The sequence below is a fragment of the Balaenoptera ricei genome, chromosome 3 (assembly GCF_028023285.1).
Source record: "Balaenoptera ricei isolate mBalRic1 chromosome 3, mBalRic1.hap2, whole genome shotgun sequence".
Classification (NCBI taxonomy): domain Eukaryota; kingdom Metazoa; phylum Chordata; class Mammalia; order Artiodactyla; family Balaenopteridae; genus Balaenoptera; species Balaenoptera ricei.
Window position 1 is genome coordinate 175547167 of NC_082641.1, and position 15195 is coordinate 175562361.

Consider the following 15195-nt stretch of genomic DNA (forward strand, 5'->3'; position numbering starts at 1 on the left):
CCTCCCAGTTTCCGCTCAAAGCCCCAGCCTTGGCCTCAGGCCTCTGGCTTCTTCCCCAGAACCTTCGGGTGGGGGGAAGAGATCCCCCAACATCCCCTGTTCCATCTGTTTCCTTCCCCCATCTGTCTCCCCTCCCCATTTGCCTCCCCTCCCCCATTTGTCTCCCCACCCTTTGCCTCCCCTCTCCTATCTGTCTCCCCACTCCAATTCTTTCTCCTCTGCCCCCTTCTGTCTCCCCGTCCCCATCCCTGTCTTCTCCCTGTCTCTGTCTCCCTCTCCCCAGCTCTGTCCTTGCCGAAAATTGTCTCCTTCATCATCTGTAAGTTTCCATCTTTCTCCTCTCTCTCTCTCTGTCCCTATCCCCATTTCTCTCTTCTCATCTCTACCCCCATCTCCCATCTCTCTCCCGATCTCCCAGACGTTTCTCCTTCTCTGTCTCTCTGACTCTCTCTCCCTCCTGTCATCCCCTCTCCTTGACTTATGAGGTTTCTTCTCTCTCTGCTGCCAATGGGGGAAGCTGGAGGGGGCCCAGCGTGGGGGGGGCGCCAGCCCAGGCCGGGAGCCCAGCCTGGCAGCTTCTCTCAGATCTGGGACGACCATTTCCTCCTTCAGCCAGGGAGGCCACTCGGGTTACGAGTTCAGGACTGTAGGAACTGGGAGGAGACTGCTAGTCGGGGAGGCCTTCTTACAAGCCGGAGACCCTAGCCTGGTGGGGGCTCTACGTGAGTCACTTTGTCCCTCAGAGACATGATTGTGTGGGTTACTTCTGTCTGTTTTCGGCCCTGCAGGACCTGACCTGTGTGAGGATGTGAGAGTGTGTGTGGGAGACAAATGGAAACTTGCGCTGGGCTGTGGGCGGGTATCAGGGGTTTGCCGTGTGCCTGGTTTGCGTCTCTGCGCTTGCCAGTGTGTGACCACGTGTACCTGGGTGTGTACGTGCCTGACGCAGAGATACAGACACGCTCAACCCACGGGGTATTTTCCTTTAAGTCGTGGTGTGTGCGTGTGTGACCGCATTTTGTTTTTATTATTTTTTGTTGTTTTTTAAATTAATTTATTTATTTTTGGCTGCGTTGGGTCTTCATTGATGCGTGTGGGCTTTCTCTAGTTGCGGCGAGCGGGGGCTACTCTTTGTTGCGTTTCGCGGGCTTCTCATTGTGGTGGCTACTCTTGTTGCAGAGCACGGGCTCTAGGTGCACAGGCTTTAGTAGTTGTGGCACGCGGGCTGAGTAGCTGTGGCTCGCGGGCTCTAGAGCGCAGGCTCAGTAGTTGTGGTGCACGGGCTTAGTTGCTCTGTGGCATGTGGAATCTTCCTGGACCAGGGCTCGAACCTGTGTCCCCTGCATTGGCAGGCGGATTATTATTATTATTATTATTTTAATTAATTAATTTATTTATTTTTGGCTGCGTTGGGTCTTCCTTGCTGCACTCAGGCGTTCTCTAGTTGTAGCGAGTGGGAGCTACTCTTTGTTGCGGTGCGCAGGCTTCTCATTGCGGTGGCTTCTCTTGTTGAGGAGCACAGGCTCTAGGGGCGCGGGCTTCAGTAGTTGTGGAACATGGGATCAGTAGCTGTGGCTCGAGGGCTCTAGAGCACAGGCTCACTAGTTGTGGCGCACGGGCTTAGTTGCTCTGTGGCATGTGGGATCTTCCCGGACCAGGGCTCGAACCCATGTCCCCTGCATTGGCAGGAGGATTCTTAACCACTGCGCCACCAGGGAAGTCCTGTGACCACATTTTGAACACACAGTTGCTCCCCAAATCTGTGCTATTTCCAGTTGTGTCGTTTTTTTTTTTTTTGGACTGCACCACGCTGCTTGTGGGATCTTAGTTCCCAGACCAGGAATCGAACCTGCGCCCCAGCAGTGAAAGCGCTGAGTCCTAACCACTGGACCCCCAGGGAATTCCCTCCAGTTATGTTGTTGTAATTGTCTGTGCCGGGAAAATCCACGGACACACACACATACACATACACACACACAGATTCCATGTGTCTATCTTTGCTGCTTTGTGCAGTGGTTTGCATGTCTCACTGGGTATCCGTGTGTGTCTTTGTGCTGTATTGTTATGTGCACACACAGAGGTGTGTGTGTGACTGTTGTGGTATACGTGTGTGAGTTCTGGAGCCATGTTACCTGGGCCGAATCCCATTGCCGATCCTTTCTTTGGCTGTGTGACCACAGGCAAGTTGCTCACCCTCTCTGAGGTTCCATTCTCTGCTGTAAAATGTGGCTACATACAGAAACCAGCTCTGTTTGCTAGGATTAAATGAGATACAAAATGTAGAGTTTAGAGTCATGCCTGACAGGCAGCAGGTGCCGCTGATATTCGCTATTGTTGTTCTCTGTGGTGTGTGTGTGTGTGTGTGTGTGTGTGTGTGTGTCTGTGCCTGTCTATGTCTGAGGCTGGGATCCACCCAGCCTCCCTGGGCCTGCAGCCTCCCACGCTCTGTGCTCTGCTGTAGGGGGAACGTCCAGGGCACTGAACTGTGTTATCAGGCTCTGGTGGCCTGGGCAGGAGGGTCTGGCAATTCTGCCTCAGTTCTCACATGGGAAATGCTAAATATTTACAGTTGGAGCTCCTGGGCTCAGCATCACCGCTCTAGTCCCAGGCTCTGGGTGGCCGGGGGTGGTTACCAAGCCTCCTCCCTCCTGATCTCCCACCAGCCTCTCCCCTTCTCCACTTCAGAGGCCCTGCTGGACCCTCAGCTCCTCCCCGGACTTCTTGTGTCTGCTGCGGGCCTTGCTGAACTCAGGGTCTTGGTCGTGAGAGGTGAGAGCGCAGGAGGGTGGGAGGGCAGGTGGAGGCTGAATCTGTCTGTTGGGAAACCTGGGCCTTGGCTTGGCTGGGGGACTCCCCAGACCTCCTCTTTACCCCAGGCTGAGATCCTGGAAGGCAGTGGATGTTACACACACTCTAGTTCCAACGGGTTTGGTCCATCCCTGTTGTGGAGGGCCTGATGTCTTTGGGCGGGGGGCGGCAATGAGAGGACCCTGCTCTGCCCTTGGTAGCTAGTGCTTGGGGTGTGAGTACAGTAGTGAATATGCCTTTCTCCAGCACAGAACCCTCCATGGTTCCCACGTGACTCAGAGTAAAACCCCAAATCCTCCTCAAGGTTCACAAGGCCCTGCACACTTTGCCCCCATCACCTCCTTGTCGTCACTTCCTCCTGCTCTCCCCCTTACTCATTCTGTTGCAGCCTTACAGGCTTCCCTGCTATTCCTTGGGCATATCAAGTAAGGTTCCACCTCAGGGCCTTTGCACTTGCTGTTCCCTCTGCCTGAATGCTCTTCCCTTTCTCTCTCTTCCTTCAGGTCTTCACTCAAGTGTCATCTTCTCAGTAAGGTCTGACTCCTCTATTTAAAACGCCCCCCCAGCCCAGATCTCCCACCCCCTTCCCTGTTTTTCTACTAAGCACTTACCTCTGGCCTACCCACCATCTGTTTTCCCAACCTGCTCCACGAGGGCAGGGGTTTTGTCTGTGTTGGTCACAGCTGTGTCCCCATCTCCTGGAACAGCTCCTGACACACAACAGGTGCTCAAGGAATGCTTGTAGAGTGTGTGAACAAGGCAATGTGTGTGACAATGAAGCCTGCAGGACATGCGCCTGTGTGGCCATCAGGATGTGTGGGTTTGGATATGGTGGATCTTGGCGCGGACAGGGCCAGCATGTGGACATGTGGAACATTTTCTTAATGTTGGCATGTGCACGTGGGAGGGATGTGTTTCCCCATCAGACAGCCTGCAAGTGTGTGAACCCCAGGAATGAAGACAATGGAGGCCTGTGTGTGGATCCTGCAGGGCCGCGGGTTGGTGGCCACAAGTATACACCCTTGAGCGAAGACACCTGTATAAGCTCACCTGTAGGAGCCAGGGAACACGTGGCGGGGGCGGGGCATGTGGGCAGACCCGGGGCACGTGGGTGTTGCGTGCGGGGTGTGTGTGACACCTGGCACTGTTTTAGGCGCTGCGGACAGAGCAGTGAACAAAACCCAGCCTCAGCCTCTGGGAGCTGATGTTTTGGTGGAGGAATTCAGATCATAAACAATGGCAAACAAGGCAATTGCAGAGTGATAAAGGCTAAAATGAAATAGACGGACTGTGCTAGGGCGTGCCCAGGCAGGGGCAACTCTAAATGGGGTAGTCAAAAAGGGCTTCTTTTTGTTTTTAAGTTTATTTTTGGCTGTGTTGGGTCGTCTTTGCTGCACGCGGGCTTTCTCTAGTTGCGGTGAGTGGGGGCTACTCTTTGTTGCGGTGCGCGGGCTTCTCATTGCGGTGGCTTCTTTTGTTGCAGAGCACGGGCTCCAGGCGCATGGGCTTCAGTAGTTGTGGCACGCGGGCTCAGTAGTTGTGGCTCGAGGGCTCTAGAGCACAGGCTCAGTAGCTGTGGCACACGGGGTTCGTTGCTCTGAGGCATGTGGGATCTTCCCGGACCAGAGATCGAACCCGTGTCCGCTGCATTGGCAGGCGGATTTTTAACCACTGCGCCACCAGGGAAGTCCCTCAAAGAGGGCTTCTGAGGAGGAGACAGCTGAGCTGAGACCTGAATAAGGAGAGACAGGGAGCTGTGATAAATTCAGGGAAGAATATTCCAGGCTGCGGAAACAGCAAGTGCAAAGGCTCTGAGGCTGGAGGGTCCCTTGTGTGTTTGAGGAACAGCCAGGCCAAGCAGAGTGAGCGCGGTGGGTGGGAGGGTGAATGGGAGGAGGGGAGGGCAGGGAGGGGACTGGGCAGAGCATGCAGGGCCTTGTGGGCTGCGGGGAGGGCTTGGGCTTTTCCTCTGAGTGAGGAGGAAGCCACAGAGGTCCTGAGCAGAGGAGGAGGGACGTGACCTGACTTGGGTGTTCACGGGTATCCTCTGGCCACTGAGGGAGAAACAGAGCAGAGGTTGAGGATGGAAGCCTGGTGACCTGGCAGGCAGCTGCTCTAAGGAAGTCCAGATGGTGTCTTGAGCTGGGATCATAGGAGGGAGTGAGAATGGGGGGGGGGGGGGAAATGTGGAGGAATTCAGGGTCTAAACACAAGAGCTGATAGGCCTGGCTGATGGGCTCCATCTGCCATGAAGCAACATGGATGACTCTGGAGTTTTGATCTGAGGAAGTGGGAAATAGGGTGTCCGCTACTAGACTGAGTTAGTGAGACTTTCCCCTCATCTCCCCTCACCCCCTCCCACCTGTTTTCCCATGGCTTCTGCTCCAGTCTCCTCCAGGTTCCTTTAATACATCAGGCATGGTCCAACCTCAGGGCCTTTGCACTTTCTGTTCCCCCTGCCAGGGACCTCTTTTCTCCCAGATTCCCCCATGGTTTCCTCCCTCACCTCTTTCAGGTCTTTGTTCAAAACTGTCACCTCTTCCAGGTCTTCCCTCCTCTCAAATTGCCCCTGCACATATCCCCATATCTCTGTCTTTTACTGGGTTTTTTTTGTAGTTGTTGTTTGTTTCTTTGGTCGCGCCGTGCAGGTTGCGGGATCTTAGTTCCCAGACTAGGGATGGAACCCAGGCCCCTTGCAATGGAAACCGGGAGTCTTAACCACTGGACACCCAGGGAATTCGCCTCTGTCTTTTACTGTTATCTTTAGTACCTAGGGCTGTCTAATACACTCTATTAATTCTAAGTTTATTTGGTCCTTGCTCACCAGGGCAGGGATCTTTGTGTTTTGTTCCCAACTGTATTCCCAGCGCGTAGAACTGAGGCCAGCACACAGTAAGCACTCAGGGAATGCTTGCTGAATGAATGGACGAGACATACTGACCCGCAGGGCGTCTGGAACTCAGTGGCAAGGCCAGAGCTGGATTCTATTGTAGTATCTCCAGCCTCGGGGCAGGGAAAGGGATGGAGGCGGGCGTGTGTGGACCCTGATCCACGCAGCTGTACACATGTGCATTCCCGCGTGGGACCAGATAGGTTTGGCCCAGCTTGAGAGTAGGGGGTCGAGCCTGGGTTCCGGGGCCCCCTCCTTCCCGTTCATCCTCTGCCTGCAGGTCCGCCATGTCGGCACCCGGGCTGCTCACGATGCAGCTGCTGCTCTTGCTGGACGCTTGGTGGGCGCGCGCAGCCGCCCCGCGCTGCACCTACACCTTCGTACTGCCCCCGCAGAAGTTCACAGGCGCCGTGTGCTGGAGCGGGCCGGCGGCTCCGCGCCCGACTCCGGAGGCCGTGAACGCCAGCGATGTGGCGGCGCTGCGCGTGCGAGTGGGCCGTCACGAGGAGCTGCTGCGCGAACTTCAGCGGCTGGCGACGGCCGACGGCGCTGTAGCCGGCGAGGTGCGTGCGCTGCGCAAGGAGAGCCGTGGCCTGAGCGCGCGCCTGGGACAGCTGCGCGCGCAGCTGCAGCACGAGGCGGGCCCGGGGGCGGGGCTAGGCCTGGGGGCGGAGCCTGCCGCCGCGCTGGCGCTGCTTGGGGAGCGCGTGCTGAACGCCTCGGCCGAGGCGCAGCGCGCCGCCGCCCGCTTCCACCAGCTGGACGTCAAGTTCCGCGAGCTGGCACAGCTGGTCAGCCAGCAGAGTGGCCTCATCTCCCGCCTGGAACGCCTGTGCCCGGGGAGTGCGGGCGGGCAGCAGCAGGTAACTCTGAAACTATCCCCCTCCCCAAATAGCAGCCACTTCTTGCGAGCCTCTTCCGTAGATGGGCCTCCTGAAACCCCATGCTCTTTTTTTTTTTTTTTTTTGGCCGCGCTGCGGGGCATGCGGGATCTTCATTCCCCGACCAGGGATGGAACCCGTGCCCCCTGCAGTGGAAGCACCGAATCTTAACCACTGGACCGCCAGGGAAGTCCCAACCCCATGATTCTCAGTTCCGAAATACAAAAAGCTCCAAAAACGGACCCCTACCTCTTTCCCAGTAACTCATTTGGGTCAAAACGCAACTGGTAGCTACTTAAAGTCTTTACTTATCTACCTAATATGAATACTTATCGGACCCTATAATCAAGCATATTATTAATATGTGGATAAAGACCAAAGACCTCGTTGGGGGTGTTAGGTAATATAAAGGTAGACCCTGTATGACTCTTTCTAACTCGTGCTATATTATTCTAAATTCTGGACTATGTCTCGCCTTAGGTTTTGAATAAGCGATTGTTGCTTTGTGACAGTACCTAACTTACAGGGTTGTCGGGAGGATTCAGTAAGTTAATACTCAATATTGGATGTACTCATATTATCCCAACTTCACAGAAAAGTTTGGAGGCACAGATCGGTTAAGCCATTAACACCAGAGCAGGAGTTTAAGCCCAGCTCTGTCTCTTCTTGACTACTAGAGTTAGGCTTGGGAGGATCAATACACGCCCCTGCTTGATCTTCCCATCTGGGTGCTAGGAGATTTACGAGCCCAGAGCGTCCTGGGCTAAGGGTTAGTGCGATCACATCTAACTCTCTCGGTTACCCCAGGTCCTGCCACCACCCCTGGTGCCTGTGGTTCCAGTCAGTCTGGTAGGTGGCACCAATGACACCAGCAGGAGGCTGAACTCAGCCCCAGAATCCCAGCGAGACCAGACCCTGAGACAGCAGGGGCCCTTGGCCTCTCCTGTGCCCTCGGGGCACCCTGCTGTCCCTACCAAGCCAGCAGGTAAGACAAGGGCAGGGCTGTTGGGGGTGTGAGGAGCCAGGAGATTCCCAGTGCAGCGTGAATAGAGGGAAATATGAGTCAAGACTTTAATGCCAGATTCCTCTCATGCTGGGGGGACTGGAGGAAATGATGCTTTTATTCTGATAATGGAACAGGGAGATATGGCTCTTAACTTTGATAAAGACCAAAATTCTTACTATGGTGTGAAAATAGGAGAGGTACTCTTACTTTGACAAGAGGGCAGGGGATTCAGGACTGCTACTTTGGTGAGAATTTGAGGGAATTCAGAGGGCCATGTTTAAGACCTCTATTCTGATGAGAAGACCATAGAAGGAGAATTTAAGAATCCCAGGCTCCACATTTGCTCTAGTGAGAGAAGAATGACTTAGAGTCTTATTTAGGTAAGAAAAGGGGTATTGGGGCTCTTATTCTGGAGAGGGGATAGGAGAGGCAGTTCGACTGTTCTGGTAAGGGGACCAGTGAGAATCAGGACTCTTACTCCAGTAAAGGGTTGACTGGTCCAGGTTGTGCCTGTCCCATATCCCTGTGCTCGTAGGCCCATGGCGGGACTGTGCAGAGGCCCGCCAGGCAGGCCATGGACGGAGCGGAGTGTATGAGCTACGAGTGGGCCGGCATGTGATGTCAGCGTGGTGTGAGCAACAGCTGGAGGGTGGAGGCTGGACCGTGATCCAGAGGCGGCAAGATGGCTCCGTCAACTTCTTCACTACCTGGCAGCACTACAAGGTGGGCACGGGTGGGTGGGGCAAGGCTGGGCAGGGTAAGGGGACCTGCTTCTGACTCCCTGACTTTCCTGCCCTGCCAGACGGGCTTTGGGCAGCCTGATGGGGAATACTGGCTGGGCCTTGAACCTGTGCATCAGCTGACCAGCCATGGGGACCATGAGCTACTGGTGCTCCTCGAGGACTGGGGAGGCCGCGGGGCACGTGCCCACTATGATGGTTTTTCCCTGGAGCCTGAGAGTGACCACTACCGCCTACGGCTTGGCCATTACCATGGAGATGCTGGAGACTCTCTATCCTGGCACAATGACAAGCCTTTCAGCACCGTGGATAGGGACCGAGACTCCTATTCTGGTAAAGAGCCCTTATTCTGGTGGTGGGGTGGGGGAGGGAGTAGGAGACTGTTAGTGCGGAAATGAAAGGGGGTGGGGTAAGACTTCCCTCTGGTAAGGATCAGGATAAACAAGAGAGTGGAGGACAGGACTCTTATTCTGGTGAGGGGGTGCGGAGTCCAGATTCATTCTCTGATGAGGCAGTAAGAGTCAGGACTCCTGCCTTTGTGAAAGGTGGTGGGGGGGTGGGGGGAATAGGGGGAGCTATGAGAGCTAGGACTCTTATTCTAGAAAGGAAGTAGAGAAGGTTGTTTTCCCTGATAAAGGAATGAGAGGTAAAACTCCTAGTTTGCAGAAAGGGTGGAGAAAATGTGACTTGTACTTTGGTAAGGGGATAAGGAAGGAATTAAGGCTATTACTCTGAACAAAGTACGGGGACAGAGGATGCCTGGCAAAAGCCTTGTACTAGTGAGGTGCTGGTAGAGGCTTTTATTCTGGTGAGAAGACGTGGATTCTCTCTTCCCTCAGGTAACTGCGCCCTGTACCAGCGGGGAGGCTGGTGGTACCATGCCTGTGCCCACTCCAACCTCAATGGTGTGTGGCATCGTGGTGGCCACTACCGTAGCCGTTACCAGGATGGCGTTTACTGGGCCGAGTTTCGTGGTGGGGCTTACTCTCTCAAGAAGGCTGCCATGCTGATCAGGCCCCTGAGGCTGTGACCATCTGTTCGTCTGTCCCCCAGGTCACAGGGGATGTGTGTCAGCAGGAGCCCAAGTTGTCCTGGCCACACCTCCTTTGTGACTCAGTGTGGGCTGTGTCCCACAGACCTCTTCTCGTTGTGGATCTGCTCCCCAGGACCCTGAAAACAGCACCCAGGAATCCCCCTGCCAATATCTGGGACCCAGACGGCTCCCCAAGGGCATTTAGATCTCCGTTTGAGCTCATATTTTATAACAACACAAAATTTCCACAGACCGTGTCTGGTTTGCATCTGCACCTGGCAGGGGTCACTCCCCGTGCCCGCCCTCCTCCTCCTCCTCTTCCTCCTCCTCCTTCAGGTCCTCCAGAATGAGGTTGTCCAGGTCTTCCAGGAGTCCCCCCTGGCTCAGGCAGGTGGCCACAGTGGAGCCACTGCTGATGTGGAGGTTGCTGGGGTGCAGGACTTTGGGCAGGTGGTTCTGCTTCCGACTCTTGGGGTGTGCGCAGGACGTCCCAGGCACGTGGGGCTCTGGGGAGGGAGAGGTTCTGAGGTCCTGGGGCTTGAGGCCATGGGGAGCTCTGGGGAGGGGAGGGGCTGAGGCCACAAGCTCTGGGGCCATAGCTACAGGAAATTCAGAGGTGAAAGTAACAGGTGTTGAAGCCACAGGAGACCCAGGGACATGGGCGTCACCCGAGACTACAGAGGACACAACAGGAGCCAAGAACACAGAGACCACAGGGGCAGAGTCCACAGGACACTGGGGTGTGGGCCACCAGAGTGAAACCACAGAACTTTATGCAAGGAAACATGGAAAGTAGATGACGCCATGGGAGGTGGGTGTTAGGAGGGGCAGGGGTCCTGAGTGACCTGGAGGTAAGGAGGCTGGAGGACCGTGGAAGATGTGGAAGGAGGGGCCGTTGCAGTGGGAGATGAAAAGGCCTCCAGGACTGAGGCCTTAGGAGGTGTGTGGAAGAAGCAGGCAGAGACCTTGGTTCTTAAAGCCTCAGAGGTGTATGTCCCAGGAGTCAGTCAAGGCCAAGTAGACTGCCCGGAATGGGGGGGTAGGCCATGGGGATGCGCCAGGCCCTCACCTCGCCGATTGTAGCAGTCCTCAGCGGAGCAGGAGTGGGTGTGGGTGCTGCGGCGATCTGTGTCCCGGTCCCAGCGTGGAGGGAGGATCCGTGTCGGATACACGGGGAAGCCGCACCCGTAGCAGGGGGACCGGGACCCCATCTGTGCCCAGCCCCTGGGGGCGGGCAGGGCCGTGAGGGTCCAAGGGCCAGCTGGGCCAGGGTGGGGCCAGGGCAGGGAGGGGTTAGGGCTGGGGTGGGGCAGGGCCGAGGATGGGGGGTGGGGGTGGGGTCAGCGCCCTCACCGGAAGTTGTGCCGACATTTCGGGCAGTGGAACTCAGCCACGCCCCACATCTTTTCACTGGGCACCGGCTCGTAGCGCTTCCGGCATTTCCTGCATCTGGACACCTGGGGGTGCGGAGACAGGAGCAGGCTTGCTGTCAGAGGTGAGCAGTGATAGCCTGGTGTTAGCCAGAGCGAGATTTACACTATGGAAATTGGCAAACACTGTAAATCTGGGGGTGCCTCCGCCCCACGAGAGCCGGTTATTAGGCATTTACCAGAAGCATACCACTGGTCATGGGGTTCAGAAGCCAGATTTGGGGTTGTGGTTTGGGGGTCAGGTTTGGTTTCTGTGGTAGCTGTCAAACTGTGTAGTCAGAGGTCAGGCTCCGGGATAAGAGTTGAGCTTCTCAAGTTGAATGTCAAGTTGAAAAGTCCAGCTCAGTGGGTTGGGGTTAGGGTCTGAGATTGGGGTTGATCTCTGAGGTTGCAGGTCCGGGGCTGGGCTCTCAGAGGCTGATGTTCTTGGGTCAGAGGTTTGGACACTAAGAGTGGGGCTTCGGAGTGGAGCCAGGACAGAACCAAGGTCAGAGGTTGGGTTATCACCTCCTTCCGCTGGGGCACGCGGCGCCACCAGACATGGTCACAGGAGGAGCAGGCGAACTGCCGGTCCACAGCAGGGATGAGGTCTTCCTGGGCACGTTGGAACATGCGTAGGTTGGCTTCTGTTAGTGGCAGGAGCGAGGTCGCCACCGCCTGCAGAATGGAGAGGGTGGTCAGCCCTCTTCTCCCCTTCCTGCCCCTACAGTGTCCCTCCTCCTCACCTATGAACACCCCCATGGATGTCCTCCCTGCTTACCTCCCTGTCCCACATCCTGGACTCACCTGGATGTCCCGGTCCTGCTTCATGTCCTCTGGGGGGTCCTGGGTGGAAACACCAGGGGCAGAAACTGGAGATGTGGTTCACGCCTCTTTTCTGGGGGTGGGGCTTCTGCACGGGGAGGCAGGGTTCTGGCCCCATATAAGAGTAGAGTGTCCCTAACTCAGGAGGAGTTGATTGAGCAGCATACACTTCCTGAGGGCAGGATGTGTGACCTCAGTTGTCCTTATAGCAACCCTGGGAGGTAGGCACACCTGTCATCCCCGTTGCTCAGACGGGGAAACTGAGGCCCAGAGCCGGGAGAGGGCTTGCCTGAGATTACCCTGAGTGAGCATGGCAGAACAGGCTGGACCCCATGCTCCCTTCCTGCCAATGAATGCTACACACTTGCTGGCATTGTGACAGGTCACCTCTTTGAGGCCATGCTGCTTTAGGTTAAGTGCTTGAGCTCTGGATTCAGATAGATGCAGGTTGAAACCCTGGCTTCATCACTTCCAGCTGTGGGTGTGTGGCCAAGCCACTCCTCCTAATGAGGGACATCTAAGAGCCCAGGTTCTGACTCTTGGTGGCCTGGGTTCAAATCCCAGCTGCCACGTGCATTCAGCATGAACCTGGTGAGTGACTTCATCACCCTGTGTCTCAGTTTCCTCATCTGTAAAATGAACATGATAAGTAATAGGACCTGTCTCACAGGACCTGTGGCAATGAAATAAGTCAACAGGTAAAATTCCTGGAGTCCTGCCGCAGGGGAAGTGCTCAATCAATGATACTCTTTGCTATTTTTATCATACTCATTATATGTATAACTGTAAATATATAAATGTTAAGGGTATAATACGTACTTTATTATACTCTTTAACAACCCTGTGCTGGGTCTTTCAGGCACGCCAACCAGTACACCAGCCACCAAAGCCATCTAAGGGGCAAAGTGGCCATGCGAAGCCTTTCATTCATTCATTCATTCATTCACATGGGCTCCCCTGCCCCTCCCTCTCTCCTCTCTGATCTCCTGCTCATCCCAGCCTGTCTGTGTGTTCCTTTTGTCATGCCACCCCCTCTTCCAGGAAGACCCTCTCCAACCGCTCCCCTTCCCAGAGATCACTCCTCCTTAGTCTTGAAGAACTTGGTACCACCTCCTCCAGGAAGCTTTCCCTGATCTCTTTGGCTCCTCTATAATGACAATCCTGATTCGTTTCACTGCTTAGTTTCTTGTCTCTCTCTTCCATTTAATACAGTCAGCATGTAATGAGCATCTACTGTTTGCAGGCTCCCTGGCCAGATACACGACTGAGAGGTGCATAAGTGAATGAGGCTAGACCATGAGTTGTGGACTGACAAGGCACAGATGGGGCTTGCCATGGATGAGCCTGACCCTTCTGTTCTCCCTCCCCTTACCACATCCTTTGAGGGGAGGGGGCAGTTTACCTGGGCATCCAGGTCATTACTCAGTTCCTGTCCATCTTTCTGCTTTACCCCTGGTGGGGAGAGTAAGTGTAAGTGAAAGGCCTTTGAAAGATCTTGTGGGAGTTTCAGGGCCCGAACCCCGATACAGACCATCCCCCAAAGAGGTGATCTCATTGCCTCTTCCTACCCTCAGCAGAGACCACATCCCCTCCCCGCCCCCCAGCGGAACCCCCTGCAGGCAGGACCCCCGCCTGCTCACCGTACACGATGGAGCGCCCCACTCCGGTATGGTCGCTGCCAAATTTCCTCATCAGAGTCCCCGCCTTCTTGGAGGATACCTTCCCATGAAACTTCTCCCGGAGGCGCCGGACGCTCTTCTCCAGCTGGGATTGGGAGAGAGGGGCTCAGATGGAAGAAGGAGAGGCGCGATCGCCCCTCCCCCATCCCTAGGCATCCTTTTTTCACGGCCTGAACTTGACCCTTGGTTTTAGCCTCCGCATCCCCCCCACCCCAATCCCTCTACTGCATTTCCTGGAAAAAGCCAAAGTCCCCACAGGGCACTGGGGGAGGGAGCGGACTAAGGCGCACGTCCCAGGCTAAAGTAGGAGGCCGGCCAGGTAACCCCTGGCCTCTGACCCTTGACCCAGCAGCCCCCGCTTCTCCTCGAGGAGGCCGCATTTCGCTCTGGGGCATGTGGCGGTCACTCTCCTTTCTGAAGGGGACGAGTGCCAGCCTGGGGGAAGGTCTAGGTTTCGGATGGAGTCCCCAGGAACTGCGAAGCCCCCTCCGCGCCCCCGGCTCCTCCCCAGCAGCTCTCGCGGGCCCCCGGCCCAGTTGTAGCCTTCTCCTACCTCCACACCTTCCTGAGACATGGTGGCGGCGCAGGTCCCCGCGAGGGTCCGCACTGGGCGCTCAGCGCCCCCCTACCTGGGCGCGCCCGTCTGTCCAGCTGCCTCTCAGGGCAGGGGGCGGGGCCTCCAGGCCGGCTCCGCCCTTCCTTTCCAGCCCTCCGTTTCGCTTTCGATTGGAAAGGAGGGGGACGGGGCGCGCTGGCTCCGCCCTGGCTCCACCTCTGCTCTTGCGCCCCAAACCCAGGCGGGCGCCCCCGATCTGCACCCTGCGGCGGAGCGCGCAGATCTCGGGCGGGGGAGGCGGCGCGGCCTCTGCAGTCGGTCACATGTCCCCACGCTGCGCGGGGTCCGCGTCTTCACGTCCCTCGTGGGGGCGGGGCCGCATCTGAAGGCCGCGGTGTGTCTCCCGGCCCCCGCTAGCTCGCGCTCCCCCAGTCCATCGCTCTGTCCCCTCCCCTCCCGTCCCCTCCCCTCCCCCAGGAATCAGGCGCTAATTAGGACCTGGACCCCTTTCTCACTTTGAGCCTCATACCTCGCCACGTCCCCTCTCTGAACCTTAGTTTACTCCTCTGTAAGATGGGGATGATGATAGTGGCTACATCCTGGGGTGTGGGTTTGTGTGTGTGTGTGCCCGCGCGCGTGCGTGTGCCAGGATTCGAGTCCCCGGGTAGAGCACTTAGTAGCGCCTGGCATGCTGTAGACATTCAGCTAGTCCCTGGGCCACCTACTATGTGCAAAATATGAAGGGGCAGGCAGTTGGCGGGGAAGGAGGAAGTGCTTGCTAAAAATACTGATTCCTGGTCCCTAGCCGTCCTGCAGAATCGGGCTGTCTAGGGGTTCCAGGGAATTTGCACTGTAAAACGGAAGGTTGAGAACCCCGGGGGGCCAGGACAATTTTAACCTAGCAAGGGGGGGAGGGGCTCTGGCCCAGCCTGGCCGCATCAGAAATGGCTTCTTGGAGGAGTCCTGGCAGTGTGAAGTCTCAGCAGGTGACGAACGGAGTGGGGGAAGGAAGCAGCTAGCCGTGCAAAAACCCCAGAATCAAGGGAGTCTAGCGCTTTAGGCCAGGGCTTCTCAGCCTCAGCAATACTGGCATTTTGGGCTGGATGGTTCTTCGCGGTGGGGGCCTGCCGTGTGCATCGTAGGATGTTTAGCAGCATAACTGGCCTCAACCCACTAGATGCCAGTGGCACCCCTGCCCCAGTCGTGACAACTGAAAATGTCTCCAGACGTTGCCAAATGTCCTCCGGGGGTGGCAAAATTGCATTAGGATAAATGACTCCCAAAACTGTTTTTCAACATGCACCTCTATCAGTAAAAATGTTGAAGCTCAACCCCCAGAGGGATACTTGTTTATAAATTATATACAAA

General features: G+C 56.1%; 2 protein-coding genes across 6 annotated transcripts; one reads left to right on the forward strand and one right to left on the reverse strand.

Annotated features, from left to right (window-relative positions):
- Positions 1 to 131: 131 nt before the first annotated feature.
- Positions 132 to 9608, forward strand: ANGPTL6 (angiopoietin like 6). 5 transcript variants are annotated; one of them, XM_059918467.1, is made up of 8 exons: positions 133 to 319; positions 613 to 722; positions 2686 to 2769; positions 5979 to 6561; positions 7387 to 7564; positions 8121 to 8308; positions 8388 to 8658; positions 9165 to 9608. In XM_059918467.1, exons 4-8 carry the CDS (start codon positions 5986 to 5988, stop codon positions 9353 to 9355), a joined length of 1404 nt encoding a protein of 467 aa, XP_059774450.1. In that variant the 5' UTR covers positions 133 to 319; positions 613 to 722; positions 2686 to 2769; positions 5979 to 5985; the 3' UTR covers positions 9356 to 9608. The 5 variants fall into 5 exon arrangements, with proteins under 5 accessions (XP_059774454.1, XP_059774450.1, XP_059774449.1 ...); XM_059918466.1 differs by lacking the exon at positions 133 to 319 and having other exon boundaries at positions 326 to 722; XM_059918471.1 differs by lacking the exons at positions 613 to 722; positions 2686 to 2769 and having other exon boundaries at positions 132 to 319.
- On the reverse strand, positions 9567 to 14149 carry SHFL (shiftless antiviral inhibitor of ribosomal frameshifting). Its single transcript, XM_059918474.1, has 8 exons — positions 13825 to 14149; positions 13233 to 13356; positions 12995 to 13044; positions 11575 to 11613; positions 11296 to 11445; positions 10712 to 10815; positions 10428 to 10582; positions 9567 to 9864 (listed from the first exon to the last, which is right to left on the reverse strand). The coding sequence occupies exons 1-8, from the start codon at positions 13843 to 13845 to the stop codon at positions 9644 to 9646; spliced, it is 864 nt and encodes a 287-aa protein (XP_059774457.1). The 5' UTR covers positions 13846 to 14149; the 3' UTR covers positions 9567 to 9643.
- Between the last annotated feature and the right edge of the window lie 1046 nt (positions 14150 to 15195).